General features: G+C 48.2%; 10 protein-coding genes across 10 annotated transcripts; 6 read left to right on the top strand and 4 right to left on the bottom strand.

Moving 5' to 3' along the window:
- Positions 1-550: 550 nt before the first annotated feature.
- Positions 551-6800, top strand: T310_6681 (uncharacterized protein; the record flags this gene model as incomplete). Its single annotated transcript, XM_013470503.1, has 5 exons — positions 551-1636; positions 1698-4290; positions 4341-4505; positions 5015-5073; positions 5286-6800. 5 exons carry the CDS (start codon positions 551-553, stop codon positions 6798-6800), a joined length of 5418 nt encoding a protein of 1805 aa, XP_013325957.1.
- A 908-nt stretch (positions 6801-7708) lies between these two features.
- On the top strand, positions 7709-9237 carry T310_6680 (Xaa-Pro aminopeptidase; the record flags this gene model as incomplete). The annotated part of the gene is made up of 3 exons (XM_013470502.1): positions 7709-7875; positions 7946-8978; positions 9034-9237. 3 exons carry the CDS (start codon positions 7709-7711, stop codon positions 9235-9237), a joined length of 1404 nt encoding a protein of 467 aa, XP_013325956.1.
- A 667-nt stretch (positions 9238-9904) lies between these two features.
- On the top strand, positions 9905-12441 carry T310_6679 (Leukotriene-A(4) hydrolase; the record flags this gene model as incomplete). The annotated part of the gene is made up of 10 exons (XM_013470501.1): positions 9905-10354; positions 10408-10492; positions 10551-10770; positions 10833-10950; positions 11007-11126; positions 11222-11347; positions 11400-11413; positions 11466-11694; positions 11743-12230; positions 12315-12441. 10 exons carry the CDS (start codon positions 9905-9907, stop codon positions 12439-12441), a joined length of 1977 nt encoding a protein of 658 aa, XP_013325955.1.
- A 456-nt stretch (positions 12442-12897) lies between these two features.
- On the bottom strand, positions 12898-15341 carry T310_6678 (Ubiquinol-cytochrome C chaperone; the record flags this gene model as incomplete). The annotated part of the gene is made up of 4 exons (XM_013470500.1): positions 12898-13412; positions 13508-13901; positions 14568-14958; positions 15019-15341. 4 exons carry the CDS (start codon positions 15339-15341, stop codon positions 12898-12900), a joined length of 1623 nt encoding a protein of 540 aa, XP_013325954.1.
- A 480-nt stretch (positions 15342-15821) lies between these two features.
- Positions 15822-17116, top strand: T310_6677 (Serine/threonine protein kinase (Ark1); the record flags this gene model as incomplete). The annotated part of the gene is made up of 3 exons (XM_013470499.1): positions 15822-15911; positions 15969-16931; positions 16985-17116. 3 exons carry the CDS (start codon positions 15822-15824, stop codon positions 17114-17116), a joined length of 1185 nt encoding a protein of 394 aa, XP_013325953.1.
- Positions 17117-17568: 452 nt separating this feature from the next.
- Positions 17569-18226, bottom strand: T310_6676 (Mitochondrial inner membrane protease atp23; the record flags this gene model as incomplete). The annotated part of the gene is made up of 3 exons (XM_013470498.1): positions 17569-17685; positions 17720-17907; positions 17998-18226. 3 exons carry the CDS (start codon positions 18224-18226, stop codon positions 17569-17571), a joined length of 534 nt encoding a protein of 177 aa, XP_013325952.1.
- An 842-nt stretch (positions 18227-19068) lies between these two features.
- On the top strand, positions 19069-20015 carry T310_6675 (uncharacterized protein; the record flags this gene model as incomplete). Its single annotated transcript, XM_013470497.1, has 2 exons — positions 19069-19116; positions 19170-20015. The coding sequence occupies 2 exons, from the start codon at positions 19069-19071 to the stop codon at positions 20013-20015; spliced, it is 894 nt and encodes a 297-aa protein (XP_013325951.1).
- A 372-nt stretch (positions 20016-20387) lies between these two features.
- T310_6674 (uncharacterized protein) lies at positions 20388-20900 on the bottom strand (the record flags this gene model as incomplete). Its single annotated transcript, XM_013470496.1, has 2 exons — positions 20388-20450; positions 20514-20900. 2 exons carry the CDS (start codon positions 20898-20900, stop codon positions 20388-20390), a joined length of 450 nt encoding a protein of 149 aa, XP_013325950.1.
- A 773-nt stretch (positions 20901-21673) lies between these two features.
- T310_6673 (SRP receptor beta subunit (Srp102)) lies at positions 21674-22686 on the top strand (the record flags this gene model as incomplete). Its single annotated transcript, XM_013470495.1, has 2 exons — positions 21674-21886; positions 21937-22686. The coding sequence occupies 2 exons, from the start codon at positions 21674-21676 to the stop codon at positions 22684-22686; spliced, it is 963 nt and encodes a 320-aa protein (XP_013325949.1).
- A 228-nt stretch (positions 22687-22914) lies between these two features.
- Positions 22915-24520, bottom strand: T310_6672 (Short chain dehydrogenase/reductase; the record flags this gene model as incomplete). The annotated part of the gene is made up of 6 exons (XM_013470494.1): positions 22915-22977; positions 23062-23678; positions 23774-24013; positions 24160-24184; positions 24281-24421; positions 24500-24520. 6 exons carry the CDS (start codon positions 24518-24520, stop codon positions 22915-22917), a joined length of 1107 nt encoding a protein of 368 aa, XP_013325948.1.
- Between the last annotated feature and the right edge of the window lie 387 nt (positions 24521-24907).

Here is a 24907-nt window from a genome sequence, read left to right as displayed (position 1 = left end):
TCCGTATTGGATCGCACGAACCACGCTGTTGCCTCCGAACATCCACCCCTTTGCTTGTGGATTGGCATTTGTCTCACTGATATGATTGTCGCCTGAGATGCATTACTAGACTGCCAATGTGTCTTTGCTAGTCTCTCGTGGGGTAGACATCCGAAACAGACTTCGACGCGATATCAGCTATGATGCGCCTTATCATGACTGTCGGATAATGACGGACGATAAGGCCAATTAGAGCATTTCGCGAACTCTTCTTCTACTTGTCTCACCAGTTGAACGACTTACGCCTAATATATTCAAATTTTGGCCGGTCATTGAATTCTCGAGATCCTTGCCGTTTCTTTGGCCATCACAATCGCCACTTTTAGTTCGACGTTCCATTGCTTCGTTCCTCGTCTTTCCACTGCTACTATATTCCCGAACGCCTTTGTCGAGAATTGGAGTTTATGCTTGGCAGAGGTAGTCCAGGACGGCCAGTCCTAACGCCGTCCCCTCTACTGGCGAATTCTACCAGCCAGTCCAACTCGCGCGCTGGCTCGGTTTAGTCCCAGAGATGCTACATTACACGACCGCAACGTCCAGTTATTCTCATCTTCAGAGACCAGCAAGATCTAATTCAGTCTCCTCATCTGTGGCCACTGTCCAGCAAGCTACATCGCATTCGTCTGGTACTGGTTTTCGGAGTTCCCCCAAAGTTGTTGCAACTGGCTCTGTGGACTCTGCTGGCGGAGTCGACGTATCATCTCCCACAGCTTTAGACGTCGCAGTGAGCTCCACTTCGAGTACGATACACGACCGTTCAAGCAGCGTGAACAGCATCAGCGAAGGTCTCCGTTCTATAAACCGCTGGTCGCAGTCGACAGTTTCTAGCTTGTCCTCACCGCAGTCTGGAGATCACCATTGTGACGATCTGGCGAGCCAGACGAGTTTGGGAGGTCCTTCCTTACCCAATGGATCTTTGAGTCCTGTTGGGAACATCGTCAATCACCCACAAACTTCACGGATCGAGGGCAATCCGAACACGTCTTTTAATTTCTCCTGGAAATCTTCTGAACGGCTTGCTGTCCGTTCATCAACAGACCTTCTCGAAACACTTACTGCGGAGTCGGAATCGACAACGAGTCCCTCACCATTGCGTGCAACTTCTGACGCTCATCCAGCGACTGCTTCATCTGTCTTTGAAACGTCTTCCGTGACCACACCGTATATATCTGCGCCTTCGAACTCCGTAAATCGGCGAGAGGACGCTCACGGTTTGCCAAGCGTGTTCGGTAAACTGGATACTGAATCAGACGTCTCTCAACCTGGTATCAGCTCAAAGACAATTACAGGGCAACCTTTTCGAACCGACAAAATGGAAGACTCATCACAGTTCATTTTTTCAGAACAAGCGTCAAATGCCACCGACGACATTGTTGAAGCCCGCTCGGCGTCTTCACGCGGACGTCGGCAACGTGGCCAGTCCCAGAAAGCAATGCTGTCGAAGGCGTTACAAAAGGCTAACACTGCTGTATTGCTGGACAACGCCGCGAACTTCGAGGGAGCGATCGAAGCCTATAGTGACGCTTGTGATTTATTACAGATGGTAATGTTGCGGAGTAGTGGAGGCGATGATGAGAAGATCAAGCTCAAAGAAATTGTAAGATTTGTCATGCTGCTTGCATTGGTAGATCCGTGTTATCTGACATGACATTTCGCAGCGCAACACTTATATGGCTCGGATCAAGGAACTCCAGCGCCTCGGTATTCCGTCTCAGCAACATCATGAGAAGGCCCTTCCTGAAAGACCCGTCAGTGATGACTCCCTTTCACATGGTACTTTCCAGCCAATGGAAGGAGAAGACGGGGATATGGCAGCAATTGAGACTGCGACTGCGAGGCGAGTTGTCGACAATTCTTTTCAGGCGACAGAAGCAACCTCTTCACAACTCCCAGCTCGACGCCAATCATTGCTGCCTTCTGCCTTTGAGGAGGGTCCGCGAGCGACGACCTCAGAAACGGGCTCCAATCAACTTCATGATCGCTCCCTATCAGATTTGACTGGTCGGGAACGCGGATCAGATCTTTCTTTAAACAGAGCGCCTGCTGACGGGGACGATTATATGCTTCCACTCTCCCCACGACGGTCCCTTACTCCCGATTTTTCGAACCCGCAGTCAGACTCGAGCCATCTATCTCCCCATACAGCGCATCAGCCACTCTACTCTATACCTCAGCAACGCACACAGGAGCCTGGTAATGAATCAACATCGTGGCTTGATACCATTGATGAGTCCGGTGCATCGTCACCTGGTTCCGTGCAGTCCAACTTGTCTACATATTCACACCAGGGGCATGGTCGCCGTGTCAGCACTGGCACTGAGGCTGAGTTTGATGCCGCTTTAGATGCAGCCGTCGAAGCTGCTTATGATGAAGGCTTGGAACCGGCAATGGATGCATCTGATGGATTTTTCGAAGATGACGTTGTGTCGAATGCTCGAAGAAACATTGAGATTGCAAAACAAAGAGTGAGGGAGGCAGAAAGGGAAGCACAGGTAGTAATGGCGCGAGGACGAGAGCAGCGACACATCCAAGAAAGGACGACTGTGGGACAGACTGATGGAATGGACTCGGATTATGTCGACGAAGAGGCCGAGGAGGAAGAACGGTTATTAGAGGAGATGACGAAAGGTTATGTTATGGACGATTTTGAATTTGATCTTCATTCCAAGTCGGCACTGCCTCGGCAATCAGATTCGAGTGGCTTCTCAGGAAGGACTTGGGGAAGTTCGGTTGCATCCAATACAACTACTGCCGGAACTTCGTTGTCGACGCTGGCGGAAGGGGTCGCCTTGGATGCAAAAATGCAACACAAACGGCTACCCCCTCCTCCTCGAATACCTTCGTCAGGCCCTCCCGCTCAGCCTGCACAGTCCAGGCCATTAACTCCCTCATCGAGCTTCAACACAACAACTGGTGCCGGGGTGAGGGCTCGAAGATTGTCGGGACAGAACTTGAAACAGTTGAAAATTGAGACAAACCGTATACCAAGTGGCTCACAGGCGCCTGCAACGGAGCCTTCGTCGATTCCTGTCGCAAGCCCACCTCCACCACTTCCGCAAGATGAGCCCAAAACTAGTCTACCTATTCATTCATCGAGTGCGCACGATTTTACCTCAAGACCTTCCCAGCAAAGGACGTCTGAAAGGAAGGCATCCATCGATTCTTTTGCCGGTGATTCGTATGGCTCGGGTCTTGGACGAGTTAGGACACATGACAGCGAGGATCTGGGACGCTCCAATGCGCCATCACCGTCACGGCCGATAGGAAAAGTGACTTCTGCTCCCGGAAATCTAAGGAAAAATACTTCCTCATCGAGTTTGAGAGCCTTGCGGGGAAGAAACATGTCGATGTCCACGCCAGATATCTCAACCGACTCACCGAACACACCATCCAGCAGCACATTTCCTAATCTGGATTTCCAGAAAGGCATCACAGGCGGTTCCATCCCCACGCTACCAACACCGACTGGTGCAACGTTTACAGCAAATGGCTTGCCAACAGGTGGACTCTATCTATTTGATAGTAATATTCATTCACCCGATACTCCTGGCTCACCTAATTCGACGGCTGCAAACGCGCCTATACCGCTGGAGCCTTGTCCAGAATCTTTTCTTCTCCGTCCTTTCTGGCTTATGAGATGCCTCTATCAGACAATCGCACACCCCCGAGGCGGATATCTTTCAACGAAGTTATTCGTGCCAAGAGACGTATGGCGTGTTAAAAATGTCAAAATAAAAGCCGTGGAAGACAAGGTCTCATTATGTGATTTATTGACGGCTGCGTTACTTAAACTTGCCCAGGTTGACACCTATGATGCTGATGCAGTACTTGAGGAAATGCAGGCTTTCGAGAACATTCTTGATCAAGTGCAGAGCTCTTTGGCAAAGAAGCTGGGTAGTGAGGTGGGGGTTCAAGGCTCTCTGTCACTTTTCAAGTCTGCATCCACCTCAGAAGATGCTACGTCGACAACCGAGAGTTCATCGCTGAAGACGTCGAATGGGACTGGCAAATCGTACCTGAGTTCCTGGCGGAAACTGAGGTCCAAAAGTTCTGCAGCGGCTCACTCGAACGCGCCACCGTCAGGTGCCAGAGAAAATGGAAAGGATAACTTGACAATGAATTCGTTGCCGATGACAGCAACACCGAGCAGCCGTGTCGCTAAACGCAATGTGACACAACTTCAGTTCACTGGGCCTAATGCAAATTATATGGGTGCCTTAGCAAGATTATTTGATGCGGTCCAGGTTCTTGGTGAGTTTTTTTTTAAGTCATTTTATCGCCGAGTGTGCTAACACCGTTAGACCAAATTGCTCGACAAGTGGAAGATCCGGGTCTTAAGCATTCCTCTCCCACTCACGTTGGTTTGGAGCTTAGTACTCGGCATGCGGCGGAGTTTTTTGGTTTCTATGTTTGTCGCTTCGCCTTAAATGATCTTGGCATGCTGCTAGATAAATTTATCAAACGGGGTACTGAATGGGTTCTGATGTGAAGAGCATCTCTTACGCTTGAATGAGTTCCCTAATGTGTCTTAAACTACTATCTATGTCGATGTTTTGTGATTCTTCAGTGTTCGTTCTTCTTGAGATACCATGGTTGTGCAACTATGTTACAGTTTTTGTTGACACGTTTTGAATATGACCCAGGCCGGAAGAAACTTCTTTACAGGAAATTGTTGTCTTACATGTCTTGCATGCCGTATCGGTCTCTGGCTGCTTCTGTAACTTTCAATCCGTAGCTTATTTGAGAATGGCTTGCTGGCAGCCAAAGACTCGTTCATATGACATTGAAGTTTTCCATTTTCACTGACCATCGGGGTTTCGTTATTCTATCCCGCCCATTTCGTGAGGCCCAGTATGCGGAATGAAATCGAATAATATTCTGTTACGTGCATGGCAGAAGAAGTGGATACCTCTACCCTTCATAAATTGCTGTCGTGAAGCAGAGGTCGTCTAATGAATGTACTTCCTGTATGGAGTTGAAGCGCACCGACATCGGGTGAACCTACTAATACCATCGACCTACCTGGGTAGGCAGGTAAGTAGTCGCGCACGAGCCAACCACGACGCGTCGGGCTTCAAAACAAACGCGTATCATCAGTTCAGTCCTCATCAAGACCAAGTTGATAGCCGGTCAAAGATCGAACAACTAAGTAGCTCTAGAAACCAACGCAGCTCCAGAGCATACAAGAATTACATCTCATCTTTTCTTTATTTCTACCTTTGAAAATCGCCAAAATCGCTTTTTAGATGCCTCGACCTCCTGCACGTCGCAATCGTCTAGCGCCTCAGAGCCAGGCTTCTTCTGCTCGCCCTGCGAAATCCACCAGGAAAGATGCGCTACCTAGCAGCAACGGCTCCGAAAATAATGGCGATAGCCATGGACTTGCGAAGGCTATCTCAGGAGAATCTAACCAGCCAGTCCCTGCAAGTCGCGACGCAATGACCAGCGGGCATCTTGATACTCAGAATGGGCATGAATCAACCCCTAAAACAAATCGGACGCCTACAGCAAACCCCTATGAATTTGCCATTGAATCTTCGCCTCCGGAACGTACTGGAACAGGAAGCAGGCCGCCGACAAGGGCTCGTGGCTATTCGTCCACCCTGTCACTTGCAGGACGGAAAGGAGATACCAGCTCTCGCGTTGTTGGTACACCCGCATTCGAGAGTTCAATATTGAGCAATTTCAGACGAAGGCCTAGACAGCCTAGTATTCTCCAAATGATGCAGGCCGACGGGTCCTCTGACCTTGATGACGACGATTTCCTTGGTGGTTTGAGCCCTGAAGACGAATCGACGCCGCTCAACATCTCCAGACCCAAATCACTAGCGCCCAATTCCTTGATAGCGTCGCCTTCCGCTCCTTTGTCATCGCCGCCGTCGTCAAAGGACTCACGGAAACGGAAGCGGAAGTCCATGGAAATGCACGATGATGAACCGTCACCAGCTGATGTGTTGCAAAGACGTTCTTCTTACTCAAGCGCTCAGGCCGATGCTCCCGTGCCACGGTCACCCTTAGCTACAGCCTCGCTACAATCACCGAGTCTGACTATGGCAGCGCCTTTGAGTAGCAGTCCTGGAAGCCCTACACAGCGAGTTTCGAGCCCAGAGCTTCTTCGGAAACGTGTTGACGGGGCCAACACTGCCTCGGAGGAAGACAGGAAGTTAAACGCGCTTCCAAAATTGTCGACGGCAACTCTTCAGGAGAGGTTTCTTCCTCGTCGCCGCCTTCGTTCGCAGCGGTGGAGGGAGGATCATGATGAGGAGCACGACAGCAGCGAAGATGGCAGCTCCGGCGAAGATGAGCTGACTTCAAGGAGAGCAAGGAAGACACGTGGGCGAGGTTTATATGAGGCGAGATCTGTTAATGCAAGAGTGAAATCGAAACGTGTTAACAACAACGCTCGTAAAGAAGGTGGCGGCGACACTGAGAACGGCACAAATGCGTTGAAGTCTACTGTTACAGTGGTCTCTGAAAAGCCATATTTTTCGCAGCCAAGGAATCGAGTCACATACTCCCGTCGCGATGCTGACATGGCAGACGAAGAGAATTATCTCTCCGACGATTCTTCGTCGTTATCGTCGCCACCACCTTCTGAAGAACTTGATTCAGACTCATACTCTCCAGCGTGGAAACCTGGAAACAGAATATTTAGTGAAGAGTTGGAACAACAGGCAAGAAAATTTGCAGAGATTGATAAGTGGCAGATGGATTTTGAGGAGGTTTCGGTCTCTGGCAGTCAGAGCAGCCCTTTCCGGTGAATTTCTTCAATGTCTGAAATATGTTTGAAATCCTCTGAAATCAATGTGAAATGGCTTTGTCTATTCGCGCAGGACCTGCGATCTGGGAGATCTATGTTGACTTTCGAATAGCGAGCAAAGCTTCAGCTCTCAGTTCTTTCCGGGCTCTGAGTCTTCGGCGCCCTTGCCCCCATTCTGTCCTTGATGATTTTCTACTTTAAGTTAATAAACCATGTGGATTCTTAAATTCGAATTAAAACACTACTTTTCTCACTACACTCTGAATTTGTGAATCAGGATGCTTATAACAGTTTCACCGTGTCCTATGTATATACATGTCTAGGTAGGCTCGATCGTGTCGAGAATGGAGGGTTATCGACTAGTAAAATCGTGTTGGATAATACCTAGAGAGCGTAAAGTTGAGAAGGGGCATTCATTCCAACTCTCTTAAGTATCTGATGTAACAATATAACAGGCATATTAAGCCACACTGGCCATATATTATTGTGAGAGCAATTGAATTGGAACAAGCTTACATGCAGACCCGTTTACCTTTGGCTTTGTTAGCCTCCACCGGATCCATGTTATTACGATTACCCGGAAAAGGAACCGTGTGTCCATAAGTATTTCTGAACATTGCTTCCTATGGGCATTGGGATATAGAAAGTGCCGGCGGCATCTATCAGCTGGGACTGGTGAAATTGAGGGAATTGAAAGTTTAGTACAGAGTAAGGCATGAGGAGAGCCTGATGTAACAATAAAAATGACTGACCGTCGCGGGCTTAGTTCGTCCGCCCCGTAATAAGAAGAATAATAATGGCGGGGTAGCTTCGCCCCTCCAATCATGGCAGCGATATAAAGAGTGATCACTGTCCGGTTCGTTGACGCAGATTCCGCCCTCGAGAGATTTCGTCTGTTCCCCAAGGATCATGGCGTCAGTTGATGATATCCTTGCGGGAAAATATCCTGCCAAAGCTCATGCTCAGAAAGTTGTTGCGTTCCTCCGTCGGAATGGATTCGAAGGTGATGGTGTCATCTATTTAGAGGCGCAAAAGACCCGTTTAATTGAAGACAATGACACTCCTGTCCCATTCAGGTTTATCTCACGAAGCTGATCAAACTCTTCTAGTGATGATTCTCTGCTAACGGGGTCTTTTTTTCGAAAGGCAGCGGCGACCGTTCTATTACCTTTCAGGATGCCTGCTTCCTGACTCCTACTTGACATATCACATCAATTCGGGTGAACTCACGCTCTTCATACCGCCCATTGACCCAGACTCAGTTATTTGGTCTGGTTTACCCTTGTCTCCGGCCGAAGCCCAGGAGATCTACGATGTCGACCGTGTCCTGCTCACAACTGAAGTCAACCCGACGCTCGCCCACCTAGCGTCTCAATGCAGCGGGAAAGCAGTCGTGTTTGCCATTCCGGAACAGGTGTCGGAGGAGACATCATTTCTTCCATTTGCCGAGACCAATTTCTCCATTCTTAAAAGAGCAATTGAGGAGACACGGGTTGTTAAAGACGAATATGAAATCGCGCTTATTCGCAAGGCCAACGATATTTCTGCCCGGGCACACACGGCGGTGCTTAAAACAGCCAAATCAGCTACAAACGAGCGAGAACTTATGGCTGCGTTCATCGGGACCTGCATTGCAAATGGCAGTCCCGATCAAGCGTATCCCCCCATAGTCGCTAGCGGCACAAGTGGCGCAACCCTTCACTATCAAAACAACAATGAGCCTTTAATTGACCCAACAACCAAGAAGAGGAAGCTTAACTTGCTCATCGATGCGGCTGCTGAGTATCGAGCATACTGCGCAGATGTCACGCGGACGTTCCCATTGTCCGGTAAATTCTCACCGGAGTCTCGTGAGATTTATGATATCGTCCTACAAATGCAGCAAGAATCATTGCAAATGCTGAAGGAGGGAGTGCTGTGGGAAGATGTTCACGTTCTCGCGCATCGCATTGCGATTAAGGGCTTGCTCAAACTTGGAATCTTACGAGGTACTGAAGAAGAGCTTTTCGAGAAAAGAATTAGCGTGGCGTTCTTTCCGCATGGCCTTGGACACTATCTTGGACTGGATACCCACGACACTGGGGGCAACCCGAACTACGAAGACAAGGATACCATGTTTCGGTACCTGCGTGTGAGGGGCCGACTACCGGCCGGAAGTGTCATTACTGTCGAACCAGGTGTATGTTTCTCCACCGCTGAGTGCTGTTGTATTCCAAGCTGACTTTTTGCTGCAGATCTATTTCTGTCGATTCATCATCGAACCATTCCTCAAGTCTCCTGAGCTTAGTAAGTATATCGACAGCGATGTGCTGGAGAAGTATTGGGAGGTGGGAGGCGTTCGTATCGAGGATAACGTACACATCACCCGCGATGGGTACGAGAATCTGACATCAGCACCAAAGAGTGCTGAGGAACTAGAGCAGTTGGTTACTGGTTGATTGTATTAATGGAGGACCGAATGTTCTATACTCGGTTGCACGGTCTCGATTCATGATCAGGCCTACATTGGACTGAACACCGGCCAAGGCTTTCGAAATTGTTCGCGGATCAAGGTAGCGCGCGATGACCAGATGGTCCTTTCTTTCAATACAAAGAACATTACCGAAGTACGACGTCCATCTACTCTAACATAAAAAAAACTTCCGAAAAAGGGCGCCGGGAGCGGCTTCAATTCGCTAATTGAGCGCCTGCAACGTTGCATAAAATGCCCCACCGAATTGATGGAATCTGCCAACCACTATTATTGCTGAGGCATTGTATCGCAAGAAATTGTATTCCGTATATTGTTGACGGCAAGAAATAGGCAAGATACATGCATGTAATACATACATACATACATAATGTATAATAAGGAAAATAGTAGGAATATAGTAAAAAGTAGGCAAAAGAGTATAGCGAGTTATATGTGTAGGGTGCCCGCCTAGAAGGAGATACGAATTATATCCACAAGTCCCTGACATCGACTAGGTGAGACCCTGGAAGGCTTGTGTATCGAAAGAGACAAGGCGGGTGTGGTTTGGTGGTTGAGGGGCAGACTGAATTTCGGAGTTCTCCGCTTCGCGACAAAGTCACCTCTCTCTATGCGACTGCAGACAATAAGGCTACATGGTCACCTTCCAGTTTCAATCTGTCCGCCTCTCTGCGCTGCGTGTTGTCACAGCTGGGTTTCGATCTGCTCATTCCTACTCTAACAAACGACCACAGATATCTCTTTATCTTCAAACTTACAGGATGGCAAGCTTTATCCGCCGACCTCGTGACCCAAACACCTTGAGCAATTATACTGCCTGGGTGACCTGCCACACCACTGCTAACTTTGAAATACTCTTTGATCAAAAAAAGCTGGTTGGAAATGTGACTCATCAACTGAAGTCAATGACCAATGCCGAGTCTCAGGAGATCATCCTGGACTCGAGCTACTTAGACATCACCGACGTCAAAGTAGACGGCCAGCAGTCGAAATGGGAGCTTCTTCCCCGTGTCGAACCGTATGGTAGTGCACTGAAGATCCAGCTTGGCAGCGGTGTTGAGCTTGAAAAGACAGTAGAAGTTGATGTATGCGCAAATTTTTGCAATCAAAACCGTGCTCTCGCTAATGCTGTTTCTAGATATCAGTCAAGACCACTGACAAATGCACTGCACTCCAATGGTTGACACCTGCTCAGACGTCTAACAAGAAACATCCTTATATGTGTGAGTAATTGCTTCATATGTAGATAGACGTACTCGCCTTATTGACGACACCGACTAGTTTCCCAATGCCAGGCCATTCATGCTCGTTCTATCTTCCCATGTCAAGATACGCCTGATATTAAATCCACATTTGACTTCAACATCAAATCCCCACTTCCTGTTGTTGCCAGTGGATTGCCTCTTCAGAAACAGGGCTCTAATGCACGGCCTGAGGACAATGTCTATAAATTCCAACAGAAAGTGCCAATTCCTAGCTACCTCTTCGCCCTGGCCAGTGGGTGCGTTGTCATGCCGCTATATGTTTCCCTGAAACGAGTGAAAAATTTAACATTCATTTTAGGGACTTGACAGAAGCACCCATCGGGCCGAGAAGTCTCGTCGTGACCAGTCCGGACCAGCTAGATGTGTGCAAATGGGAGCTCGAAGCAGACACAGAAAAGTTTATGGAAGCCATTGAGGTTTGCACATGACGCGCTCACTGTTTTCTCTTTTCTTTACACTGACTTGAATTCAGAAAATAGTCTACCCGTACGCCTGGGGCCAGTACAATGTACTGATTCTACCCCCCAGCTTTCCGTACGGGGGTATGGAAAACCCGGTCTTTACATTCGCAACTCCGACTCTTATATCCAAAGTTAGTGAGCATATCTTTTATTCTAGAGATGTCTATTTATAGAGCTTGATATTTCGCCGTACAACTTCTCAAGGCCTACTGACGGAGTCATTTAGGACCGAGAAAATGTGGATGTTATTGCTCATGAGCTTTCTCATAGCTGGAGTGGAAATCTTGTCACAAACGCTTCATGGGAGCATTTTTGGCTCAACGAAGGCTGGACTACTTACCTTGAGCGACGGGTAAGTTTTGTTGTAAGGAGTTGAAAACTATTTTTTACTGACGTCGCAACAGATACTAGGCGCTGTGTAAGTCTCAAACTGAGAAGAGATTCCGATTCCACTAACTAAAAAACAACAGGCATGGCGAGGCCTATCGACACTTCTCTGCAATTATTGGGTGGAAAGGCCTGACAGATGCCGTTGAGCACTTTGGCAAAGACCATGAATTCACCAAGCTAGTGCCTGATCTAAAGGGAAAAGATCCTGACGACGCCTTCTCACAAATACCATACGAAAAAGGTTTCAATTTTCTGTTTCACCTCGAAAATCTATTGACGAAGGAAAAGTTTGATCGGTTCATCCCACATGTATGTTCAATACCCCTCGTGCCTCAGCTCAATTGCTAAGATTTGCAGTATTTCACCGTGTTTAGAGGGAGGTCGCTTGATTCATACGAGTTTAAGACCGCGATAATGGATTTCTTCTCAAATGATGCAGAGGCGTCAAAGCTCCTGAAAGAACTAGATTGGGACGCGTGGTTCTACTCACCGGGTCTGCCGCCTAAACCAGCCTTCGATACTTCTCTCGTTGACGTAGTATACGAGCTTGCGAGGAAATGGCGCTCTCTGCCAGATTCATCTTTCACACCTACGGAAGCCGATGTGAAAAACCTCACGGCAAACCAGATCGTTGTCTTTCTTGAACAAGTTCTTCTCTTTGAGGAACCCTTGACTCCTGATCTTTCCCGGTTGATGGGACAGGTCTATGGATTCGCGAAAAGCACAAATATCGAGGTTGCGAATCTTTATCTCCAAGTTGGGTTGAAAGCAGGTGACAAGACCGTTATTGATCCTACAGTCTCCCTGCTGGGTAGAGTTGGGAGGATGAAATTCGTGCGACCTTTGTAAGCTTTCCCTCACATTGATTCCTCATTGACAGGAAGCGTATCCTACTAGTAAGATACCCCCCTTTACTGACTCTCATTTAGGTATCGGTGTTTGAAGAAAGTGGATGAGCAGATCGCAATCGACACGTTCAACAAATATAGAGATTTCTATCATCCCATCTGTCGAGGCATGGTTGAAAAAGATCTCTTTGGAAAGAAGGATGCGTGAGATGGGAAACAGCGGCCGCAGATAATGTTTCCAACTCTTTTTTGATTTTGTATTTGTTGTTGTATTTAAAGACTACTATGTGAGAGAGTACGTTGACAGGGTCCTCGTATAAGAAAGAAAGGAAGAAAAAAAAAGAAAGAAAAAGGGAGGGAAGAGAAATGGAGAGAGAGAGGGGGGTAGGATAGAAGAGCGGAACGGAAGAAGAGAGGAAAATACAATATTCATTCTCGAATTTCACCTGCTCAAATTTGGTATTCTACAGTACATACATACATCGAAATAAGTATAGAACCTCTATACCATCAAATGTGGATATTGGCAAAACTCTGGCGCGATATCGCGAACGCATCACAAAGAGGCATATCGCCTGCATATGATCGGCGACACTCTTTTCCATTCCCAGTACTTTCGAACCCCACGCGGTTGCCCTCATAAATTTCCAAGAGAGACAAGCTCTCATCTCGCTCGGACCATTTTTTCGTCCACATCCTTGTATCCGAAGATGGGAGGGCGCCCACAGTACTCCTGTCCGACAGCGAAGATGAGGTCGGCTTCATCTAGTCTAGACAATTCCACCAGGACTCGCCTCATGTATGCCACCACACAGGCGACCTTCGCCCAGTCGATCTCCTTGCCGTCAGGGCCCGTCGGACTTGCTTTCCATATATTTCGCCAAACCGCTGCGCCTAGCACTGCGTCACCTTTCGCAAGTCCCTCATCATATGCGGCAAGGACACCCCTCCATTGGATGAAGAGGTCTTTGAGGTATTTGTTCCGAATGCTCCGGCTCGACAGACCGTGCAGCACAGCCATGCGGTGTTCAGCATTGTGAGAGAAATGGTCGAACAAGTGGCGGGAATGGGTCCGGACACTTTCTGCGGACGGTAGTGCGCGTAGACGGACGGTGAGAAGGTACATGTGTAAAAAAGTTACCTGGGACCAGGTAGAAAACGTTGGAAGGAGACCGAGATCTGTTAAAATTCGACACCAGTTACTTTCAATGCACGTCCTTTAGGGGAGAGAAAAAAAATGAAGTCCCGACAAAAACTAGAGTGATGGAACGAACTATTGTACCACCATCCTTCTCCTACGCCGAGGTCTTCACCACTGGCAGTCTTCGGAATCTCCGCGCCTTTCTGCGCCGCCTGGGGAATTCGGTAATCTGCCTGAGCGGAGCACGCTTCGAACAATTTCTGAGTCAGACCGTAAGAGACGTATGTCTCAGTCGTATTCCTCGACCGGGACACTAGACTCTGCGCTATTCGAGAATTGAACCTTGAGGTTTGCGAATAGGCTCGGCGAAGCGTGAGGAATGAATGGAGAGAATCGCATTGCCATCTTGAGATTGAGACCGGGTGCGAAGGTCGCAACTTGGACTCGGAGCTCGACTTGGGGAAGGTCGCAGGAGCAAAATCAGAAAACGTACGAGAAGCGACGCGAAAGGACCTGGAGCCGGTGAACTGCGTGGAGATTTTCAATATGAGCTTTGATAGTCACTGGAAGCCTCAGTTAAGAAGAGAACTAGGTTTACCTGAATTCGAGGAAAAAAGTGTGTCTCCAGGCCCCGTACGCAATCGGGACACAGTGTCCTGGATGGCATCTTTAATTCTTGTGATGTTGAAGGTGCTCTCTATTCTGCTGTCTTGCTCCTATGCGTGAAATGCTACAAGTTTGAGTTTGCAGTGTTTGACAGATCTTCCCGATGCACCAGCCAGCCAGGGCCCAGTACGAGCGGGGACTATCGCCGGAGATGGCTCGATTGCCCATTGCACAGAGGTTGCAGCCCCGAAGCTGCCAACTCGCACAGATCAACTGGTGTCATAGTTGCCTATTATTCCAATAGGAAACTGCTACGATTATTGCAACAAGATCGGCTGTTGATTCGTTCGATATTTGGCCGAGGTTTAGATGCGCATGGTTCGGTCGACGGACAGTGCTTCGTCCATTCATGTTCCTAGAGTTACGCGCTCTAAACTGCTCTCAACCAGTGGCAGGATCTGGGCGAGTCTATTCGGGTCTCTCATGGCAGCAGGGATATCCTCTCGTGTCCGAGCTAGGGCCTGTCGCCATCTTCATGTCAGGGCTCATTTGCGTTTTCAAGTAACGGCTGAGAACGAGCCACATACCTGTCGAACTTCCTCATATCCGAGTTCTCTAGCCTGATACTCCCTGATTACTTCCAGCTTGTCAAAGTCAATGTAGACTCTAGTATCTCTGAGTCTGAATACAACGTTATCCAGCCTCATAAAGAATCGCGAGAGCAGGAGGAGTCGCTCAGGCATGACGCGAATTTTGCAAGACAGCATGGAAACGCCGTTGTCTGCTAGTTCATCTTCGTACAGCATCACATCATCGAAGAACAGAATTGGGTCGGGGCGTTTGAGTAGTTCGATGGGTATTGGGACAGTCGATGGTTCGAATTGCTTCGCGGTAGGGTACAATGTGCCCTTATAATCCGTGCTGTAGGACCAGTCAAAAGGCCTGACTATCTCCTTGATTCCCTCATGGGTGTTTTCCCTAGCTCCCATTAGCGCTCAAAGCAACGGCTTATGCGACTACACATGCGGGGCTCAGCACCTGCTCTTTTGCCATTCCTTTGAGTAAGCGACTTGCAGCCTTGTCGCACCAGTCTTGTCGACGCGGTCCAGGGCATCGAATGCATTGAACGTGATCCCCCACCCACTGGCAGCATGTTCAATCGTCACGAAATTATCGCCAAATATCATCTCCGGCGGTGTGATTCCAAGCTTATTGGTCATGACTTCAATGGGCCCAGCCTTCAGAATTGGAAGCTTTTGTGTTGTGATTTTGAAGCCCTTTCTCGAAAAGCTGTTCGGCTTCGCAGCAGTTTGGGCGTCGCGGGGCCCTGAAACCGAAGTACTTATCCCATTGGTAGCCATCTTCTGAGTTACGTGAACATGAACGTGAATGACAGACGTTGGTGGGAAAGAATATTGTCGTAGAGACGTGAGTATCTCTTCTCCTGATCTTGGGCCTTATAGTGTTCACAAGCAGCAGAAAGACATAACGATAAATTAGGTACTAGCTATTATTATTATTATCGAAGCCCTTAATTAACATCATAGGCATGCCCCGCAGTGGTAGAGCTAGCCGTCGGTGTATTGAGCTCCCGGATAAAGCATCGGGCCGGGCCGTTGCTGGGGTGATCGCAGACAGGAAGCCCGGTAAACATCACCATTGCGGTCCATTAATTGTGCGGACAACCCTCACAACTCATCTTCTACTTCACTAGACTACGAGTGCGAGCCCTTGTTTTCTAACATTTGAAGAATGTTTTCTTAACCAATTTCCGACTGGGGTCAAATCAATTGCTCCTTACCATTGAAGCCTATCGTTTCGCTCGTCTATACTACTGAACCATGGCGACAAAGACTTTGGAAGCTCGTTTTGAGCATTTGTCGGTGAACGACGAGAATGAGCCTTCAGGGAAAGGTCTCTCTAAACCCAAGGTATTTATTTTTTTTAACTTGCCGGCAATTGGTAACGACTAATTTAACTGGCCATAGGGCTCTCTTTCAACGGCAGTGTCTATATCGGGTCTTGGGACTTCAGCGCAGCAGTCAACTTCAAATCGGAATCATATGCTGAAATATGCTCTGCAAAATGCGAATGAATCGAAAACAAATGCAAACCCACCTGCTTCGCCACATCGTAAAGACCAGCAGGGAGTTCATACCTCCAGCGGAACTCGAGTTTCTGACGAGAATACGCAGCAAAACGCACCTGTTCTCTACGAACAGCCCGCGCCAAAGAAATTACATCTGGGTATGTTCGAGATTGGCAAAGCCCTAGGAAAGGGGAAGTTCGGTCGAGTCTATCTTGCCAAAGAACGATCTTCCGGCTTTATCTGCGCTCTCAAGGTTCTCCACAAGTCGGAGCTGCAGCAGGGCGGTGTTCAGAAACAAGTCCGGAGAGAGATCGAAATCCAGAGCAACTTGCGACATCCAAATGTTTTACGACTTTACGGCCATTTCCACGATAGCAAACGTATCTTCCTCATTCTCGAGTACGCTGGTAAAGGTGAGCTTTACAAGCACCTTCGGAAAGAGCACCGGTTTCCGGAGTGGAAAGCAGCTCAATATATTGCACAAATGGCGGCTGCCCTGAAATATCTGCATAAAAAGCACGTCATACACCGCGATATCAAACCTGAAAACATCCTTGTTGGGATTCACGGAGAGATCAAAATAAGTGATTTTGGGTGGAGTGTGCACGCGCCAAACAGCAGAAGGCAAACTATGTGCGGGACTCTCGACTACCTGCCTCCGGAGATGCTTAAGCCAGGCTCGCAGGACAATTACTACAACGAGAAAGTGGACTTGTGGAGTTTGGGTGTTCTTACATATGAATTCCTGGTTGGAGAAGCTCCTTTTGAGGACACTCCCGTGATGACCCAGAGGAGGATTGCCAGAGGAGATATGACGATTCCCTCTTTCGTCAGTCCCGAGGCAAGAGATCTGATCAAGAGGGTATGGCAAGGGTAGCCTTGATTTTTTTCTCTCCATGTACTGACACTTTGCAGTTGCTCGTCCTCGATCCTGAAAAGCGATTGCCTCTTGATGAAGTTCAGCAGCATCCGTGGATCATCAAACATTGTGTGAAAGGAGAAAGAGCTACACAACGAAGTTCCAATTCCAAGGATGGTAGGTCATAGGGTCGGATGTTGGTTTCTCGGTTATTTGATTCGAGGAGTTCTGGACTTTTTTTTCCCTGGGCGTATGGGTTGATTTTTTTTTTCTACCGGTGTTTCGGCATTAATCATTGCACAAGATATTTAGGACGGTTTTCTCAAGCTGGCTAAAGTTAATTGGGCATTTATGCATTCAATATTGTCCACACAAACCCGAACACTATCATACTATGCGTCTCGTCTGGTAGAATATATAGTACATGTGTGTTATCGGTAAATCTCATCGAAAGGTCGTGTATCTCGAAAGCAACTTTCCCACACTTCATTAACCACTTTCTCCGCGTGAGCCTCATCCCGACAATTCGGCCGTGCCCTAACAGAGAGAATAGCTCTTCGCCTGACGCATTCCTGGTGTTGTTGTGTTAGTTTCCATTGGCCTCTTCTGAAGAATTCTCGGGCCCATCGGCACTCTCCGCTTAACGAGCTGGCTCGGATCTATAATACAAGGATAAGAACCTGCTGTCATCCACATAGCCCGGGACGCTGGAAATATACCTCAGTGCACGCTGCATGTCTAAGATTGTTGTCCCAATCTAATTTGAACCTTAGGTGGTCATATGCATGTACCATCTCATGCGCCATGGTATCCTCCAGGTGACCCTGGTCCCTCATCTCATTTGCGCAAATTTGTATGCCATACTCGGGGTCAAATCCACCAGCTTTTCTCTGTGTGCAGCGACGGCAGTAGATATTGTGACTCGAAAGATCGCCGCCTAGTTGACGGATATTGTCGCTGAGGAACCGTATAATGGGGCCTAAATCAGGGTTTCTATGTTTTAGCATTCAGGACCCCTAAGTAGTGAAGGAAATCGAAAAGAACAGAGTTTCTATCGAAAGGAACTTACTATATTTGAGGAGATAGTCACGCTGCTCCTCGCATCGTTTGCAATCTGCGGCCTCATTCCGAATGTCTCTTGCGATCCGGAACTGCTCTTTTCCTTCCTCGGACATCTTGCCCGTCAAGATGGCGAAGATGTTCCGCCATTGTGTCCATAGATCATCACCTGGGATATATCCTGTGTCGTTCGATGAGCTGGAACGGGACTCCGGCTCCGGTAACTTTGAGTCTGCCATGAGTAACGAATGGCCTTTAGGTTGACCAAGGTCGAAGATTAAGAGCACGGTTCTGAATGATCTCCGGGCTCGCCGTTTCTCCTCCGCAGAGAGCGGCACCAAACGGCAGAATACCAAAAAAGAAAATGATTCAATAAGAATCTCCGGTCTATGACTCCGCAACCTGACTGTTCTTTTGTCAGTCTTTGAGATGGGTCTCTTTTATTATACCTCTTGTGAATTGATTTCAAAATAGACAGGCACCTTCAAGCCATGACGAATAAAGTAAAAGGCTTTCGGAGCCTCACAATTGTTATCAAGCTAGGTGCGGAGTAATTCCGAGCTTGAAGACGAGTATGTGCGAATACTGAATTTTCTCTGTCGCAGGAACTAGTTCAATTGTTGACGAAGTTACGCATGAACCCATTCTGTCGATTCTGACGTTAATAGTCGAAACTGCAGCGAAACTGCGAAAAGATGGGCACAGAGTCATTCTGGTCTCTTCCGGCGCCATTGGCGTGGGTTTACGGAGAATGGATGTGGAGGAGAGACCTAAACATCTCCCTCGTATACAAGTGCGCCTAAGACATCCAGGCCCTGAAATGCATGTCTTGTTCGAACTGACCCGCTTTCGTCAAGGCGCTGGCCGCTGTTGGACAATGCAGACTCATGAGTCTCTGGGACAGCCTTTTCGGGCACCTTCGCATTCCTGTCGCTCAGATTCTATTGACAAGGAATGACATAGCAGATGTAAATTTCCCCTCTTTATTTGCCCCGTTCATTGACTTCTGTATACTTATGGTGTCTCTGAGTAGCGGACGCAATACGTTAACGCTCAGAATACCTTTTCTGAGCTGCTTTCTATGGGCGTTATTCCTATTGTTAATGAAAACGATACTCTGGCCGTTGCGGTACGGAATCTCATCGACAGATGGAAGAAAGAATAACAGCTCAAGGTTATTAGGAAATCAAATTCGGTGACAATGACACTCTATCCGCAATTACAGCGGCCATGGTTAACGCGGATTACCTCTTCCTTATGACAGATGTGGACTGCCTGTATACTTCCAACCCTCGAAATGATCCCGATGCGAAGCCGATTGAGGTTGTATCTGATATTGCGAATTTGGCAGCTGATGTCTCGACTGCCGGCTCATCACTGGGAACTGGTGGCATGGGCACGAAAATCGTCGCTGCCAAACTTGCAACCAGTGTTGGTGTCACGACAATTATAACCAAGAGCTCCAAGCCTGGAAACGTGCATGCCATTGTGAAATATCTTCAAGAGCAAGGCTCTGATCCTCAGCATCCCACGTCATCAACATCACAACCGCCCCTTCACACGCGGTTCCTGCCGTCAGCAACACCAATCCAGTCGCGGTCTTTCTGGCTCTTACATGGCCTCACGCCACATGGATCTGTGTATATCGATCAAGGTGCATTCGAAGCGCTGCAGAATAAAGCCGGTCTTCTCCCCGCAGGTGTGGTCGGTGTCGAGGGTCATTTCGCTCAACAAGAAGCGGTTCGACTATTTGTTGTTGACAGACGCTCAGCAACTGCCCTCGATGGAGACTTTATTTCCCATGCAGAGGAGCCTAGAGAGGTTGGTCGAGCGCTAGTTAATTATGGCAGTTCCGAAATCAATCGGATCAAGGGGGTTCGCAGCACTCAGATTCAATCTATTCTGGGTTACGCCGACAGCGAGTATGTCGCGCTTCGAGAAAACATTTCATTCTTCCCAACCAGTGAAAGACCTAGCCGGCCTGTCACGCCTGCTTTGATAGAGAGAAAGGTGAACAAGGAGGTTTAGTTACATCTCTTGTTTTGATCTGAGCATGAACGAAGAGTCCTTTGTTTCACCATGGTTTCAGGCTAGCATATCCATCCCACTTGTCTCGACTGATTTATAATAGTACAGGAGTACACTTTCATTGATAGAATTACATTGAGAAATTCGAGTCAGCAGATCACATGCGCGATTACTCGCACCAACTCCAACCTTTATCGTGCAAAATCACACCATTGAACCCTCACATAGAGTAGTATCCAAAACGCCAGGTCCAAACAAAAGCCAAACAAACTACACGGAAAATTCAACATACAAACAGATATATAGTCGTTAAAGCCCATGTTTAAGCTCGGACTCCAGTCGTCTCTAGAATTCCACGCATAGTATAAAGTCTTAATCCGCCCATCTCTTGAGGAATCTCTTCATATCGTTTGAAGGTTGTGGTGCAGGAGTGGCCTAGAGGGGAATAACACTCAGTACCTGACACAGAAGGATGTAAAGTATGCATGTAGTACGTACCGTATTCTCGATGCTTGATACGGAAAAGGTCTGACTGGCAGTGATGGTAGTCTGAACTGTGGGTATTGGCAGATATGTCGTGGCTATTGAATAGGAACTGGTGGGAAATTGCCGCTTGGGATTCTTTGCAGTTATCGTCGTCCCAGGCTGTTTGGCCATGGGTGCATATTTGGTAAGCCCAGTTAGCTGATCTTGGTAAGGCACGGTAAACATCCCGGCGTTCTGTCTTTTCTCGAGCTGCGCGTGATTCTCCTCCGATGCCCCCGTTTCCGAGGACAAAGATTGAAGGCCATTCTTAACACGGTCAGAGAACGTTCCTGTCATTTGAACGAGGGAAAACCGCGGGGAATAATTGGTCACTGATGTGCCCGGCCCATAAGAGACCATTTTGAGAAAGCTGTAGGTCCCGTACTCCGTCAGAAAATGTCCAAGACACCAATCGATGCGAGAAGGGGCATACTATGCATTCGGATCGTTGCCGCCAACATCCGTGTCGACCCTAAATGACACGGAATTCCCTCGTTCAAAAACCCCGTCTTTTATAAGATGCGCGAGTTCTTGCTGTGATCCGGAAGAGACCGTTAGCGTTCCTGGTCGTCCATGTCTTAACTCAAGTGGATATGCCTACACTAGAATCCTCGGAATCCCCTCCGGCGCAAAGAAAGAGATCATAGTTGGTGAGCTCCGAGAGCTTCGGGGGATTCCCTGAATCCTTCCAGTGAACGGTCAAAGTGTCACCACCCCTGGCCGTAGATCCCGCGGCGGGAGTTAGGAATTCAACATCTGCCAGCGCGGCGGCGGAGAGAGATAGAATGAGGGACAAAGTATGGGTCAACTTCATCTTGGAACACAGTGCTTTGGAGAAGAGAATGACCAAAACGAGAGACGGCTCACATGGAAGGGGAGGAAATGAATATGTGGCCAACGCAGCTGTCGTCCTGGCATGCAACAAACATGATGATCGCTGCTGATATATGTGGCCTGGCGCTAAGCCACTTTGGCACCGCAGACCCGCATCCCAGGTGCCTGGCAGGCATGCTCCGAAGCTGCGTGGCACAGCTTCTACGGAGTATATTCAGCCACGTCCTTTGTCATTTTATTCTTTTGTCCTTGCGCCCCTCACGATCACGCTGTGTATTCATATCCAGTTGGTCAGCGTGATGGGGAGATATTTGGCTTGGGACTCGATTGGGAATATTGCGACCAATCTGCTAGATGCCAATCCCATCGCAATCCTGGTGACGGTGGCAATTGCCCTCGGATTTCCCCTTCTCCTTCATTACCTTCTTTATCGAACCGCAGCATCTCCCAAGTCATCTTCTTTTATTCTCCTTGGCCCCAGCGGGGCTGGCAAAACCGCTTTATTTTCATTGGTAGGCTGTCAAAGTGGAAACCCAGAACGCATAGCTGACATTGCCGACAGCTTGAGTCTACTTCGTCACGCATTGCGAAAGCAGCACGACCCACTCATACATCCCAGACATCTACCGTTGCAACTATTACTCTCCCTCCGACTATTCCTATCGCCTCGAACCGTTATCGCTCGGTCAATGACCCCTCTCTGTCCGAAGCTTCAAGGAATCCTGTCAAATATGAGCTGAAAGACACTCCTGGCCATGGGAAGCTGCGAGGATCCCAAGGTCTATCGTACCTGGAAACGTCGCTAAACTCGAAGAAAGAAAAAGAGAGAACTCGTGGCGTCATATTTGTTGTTGATGCTGCTGCTTTGTCAGAAGGAGGCGAAAACCTGAGGGATGCAGCGGGATATCTGCATGACATCCTCCTTCTCCTCCAGAAGAATGCACTAAACAAGGGCAGCAGATCTTTCTCGAAGGTTGGAGATCCAGTCTCCGTTCTAGTAGCGGCGAACAAACAAGATCTTTTCACGGCTTTACCGCCCGGTTCCGTGCGCAACAAGCTCGAGACTGAGATCGACAGGATTCGAAAGTCGCGAAAGAGAGGCTTAATGGATGCTAGCGTTGGTTCCGGGATCAATGAAGATGAGGACGAAGTTCTTGGTGGCGACGATGGCCACGGTATATTCAGCTTCAACTTACTAGAGGAAGTGGGCATTAAGGTTGATGTCGTTGGAGGTGCTGTCAAGGCAGAAGGTGACACCGATCCTAGAGCCGGCGTCCGGAAATGGGAGGAGTGGATTGGCATGTGCCTGTGATTCCTCTTCGACCATCCCATCTCATACCCTTTGGGATATGGGATAATATTCTCTCAGAGCATTGGAGAGACGTTCAAACCAAGCCAAACAATGTGGCTTATTTACAGCATAACTTTGGGTTCTGTGTTTCACAACGAAACGAGCTGCTATATACACGATTCCAGATGTCCTCATTTCACCAGCTCACTACGTGGATACTCTTGAAGATTGAATAATGCCAGCGGAGGGTCACTGCCTGCTGTCTGGCCATTCATCCCCAAGGGTCTCTGTTGCCTGTCTGTCTATCCAGTTCTGGGGTTATTCATTAGCAGCCGTTGAAGAGGCAAGGCGGATTTTAGATAAAAGCCCAGAAAGATGGCATACAGATTCACGTACCCAAAGACTTCGTGCAAGTATCATGTCTTCGGCTGTGGAACTTGTTCGGCGCTTTTTGGCAATGGGAACGAAATATTGCCCACGCGTACCGGCACCATCAGAAATGTCCTTACTTGCCGCGAGATACATAGCTGAGGCGGCAGCGTCTTCGGTGCTTTGACCGAAAACGGAGAGGAATTTCTTGACCAGCCAGCCTAGAAGGCCTCCCAAATACTTCTTCCAAACATCCGCCTGTTCAGTGGCAATGTTTCCTGGGAAAAACGCATTAACGTAAATGTTCTTGCTAGCTGGGTCCGGATCGGCAAGCAGCCGTCGTGAAAGCTCCCTTGTGAATAGAAGGCTCCCCAGCTTGGAGCGGCCATAGCGCCAGATGCCGTCGTAGTATGCGGGCCTCGTAGGTGTGGGCGACTTCAGCAGGTTCAGATCCAGGTGGCGGCAGAGACTGTGAAGACTTGAGCTGGTGACGATGATACGGGTGTCAGTCTTGTAATCGACCGCCGTCTTCTTGAGGAAAGGGAGGAGCAAAGTGACGAGGACTTGATGGCCGACGACGTCGGTCGCGAATGTCGCCTCAATGCCCTGAGGAGAGAGCTTGTATTGGTTCGCGATGCCTAAGCCTGTTGTTTCCGAATATCAATTAATTAATATCATCTTCATACTCCTAGAATCTGCTTGGATTCAGCCGGCAATTTGCAAAGCCCGCAGCACCTACCTGCGTTGCATATCACAATATCTAGCCGATCGGTAGCCTTCATGATCTGATCTGCAGAATCCTTAACCGAGCGAATATCGGCCAGGTCACACTGGACGAAACTCAGTCTCGACTTGTCGTCGTATTCGATAGTATACCTCCGTGAACGCCAGTACTCCAGCGCCTCGCTGAATTTCTGCTTGCTTCGACCGAGAATGAAGATCTTTCGTATACCGTGGACAAGCAGCTGGGTAGTAATCTCTGTTTATAGCGTTGAAAACGCACATCCTCTTTATTAGAGAACGGGATTAGGGAAAAGACAAGACGACTTGAGGTGAGAGATAATGACAAGCGTATGTGTACATGGGTAACATATCCTCCTCTGGAACGGGTAATGCATGTCTTACCTCTTCCTATCCCTGTCTGGCCTCCCTGAAAGAAAATCAGCTCGAAAACAAGTAAGAGAAATAAAGCTAGAAAATATGTAAAAAATATGTCATGGATTTTGGTCCGAAAAAAAAAACTCACAGTGAGGACTGCAACCTTGCCAGTCAGGGGAGGCGTATCACTTAAGGAAAACTTCCTATACGTGAAAAGTCCTGTCATTTCTCCGAACGTGGGTAACAAATGAGTTTTAATCTTCTTCAGTAATCGAAGCAGATGGGCAGTCTAGAGACAGAAGGTATGTATGTCAACAGCCCGCATTCAAGGTTGCAGATACTTTGTGTACAGTACCTATGTGCATACAATAGGTAGCTGATACGTCATACCTGCAAGGAGAGTTCATTCCACCAAATGCGAGCGCCAATAACGAACGTCCCAAGTTACGGTGTCACTTCTTGAGTAGTAGCAGGTTCGTCATTTTGCATTGCATTGCAGCAGAAAAATCCACTCGATTCGTTACTGTAAGGATTAATGCAAATGCATGTATGGTGCTGCACAAGCAAACTTGGTATTGCATTAAGTCTAATGTAATAAAGTATATCTGCTCTATCTATCCACTCGGCAGTCGAGGTAAGACTAATCTAAGTATTCGGTGCAATGCACTATACCTTCAAAACCCCTGGTTATCCATACCCTGCGCCTTATCATAAATATCGTGAGAATCATATAACATGTTCCGGCCACCGTTGTTGAAACGAAAAGCGTCAAGTC

This window comes from Rasamsonia emersonii, assembly GCF_000968595.1.
Source record: "Rasamsonia emersonii CBS 393.64 chromosome Unknown ctg1118621760436, whole genome shotgun sequence".
NCBI lineage: Eukaryota > Fungi > Ascomycota > Eurotiomycetes > Eurotiales > Trichocomaceae > Rasamsonia > Rasamsonia emersonii.
This window is presented reverse-complemented; position numbering and strand designations above follow the sequence as displayed.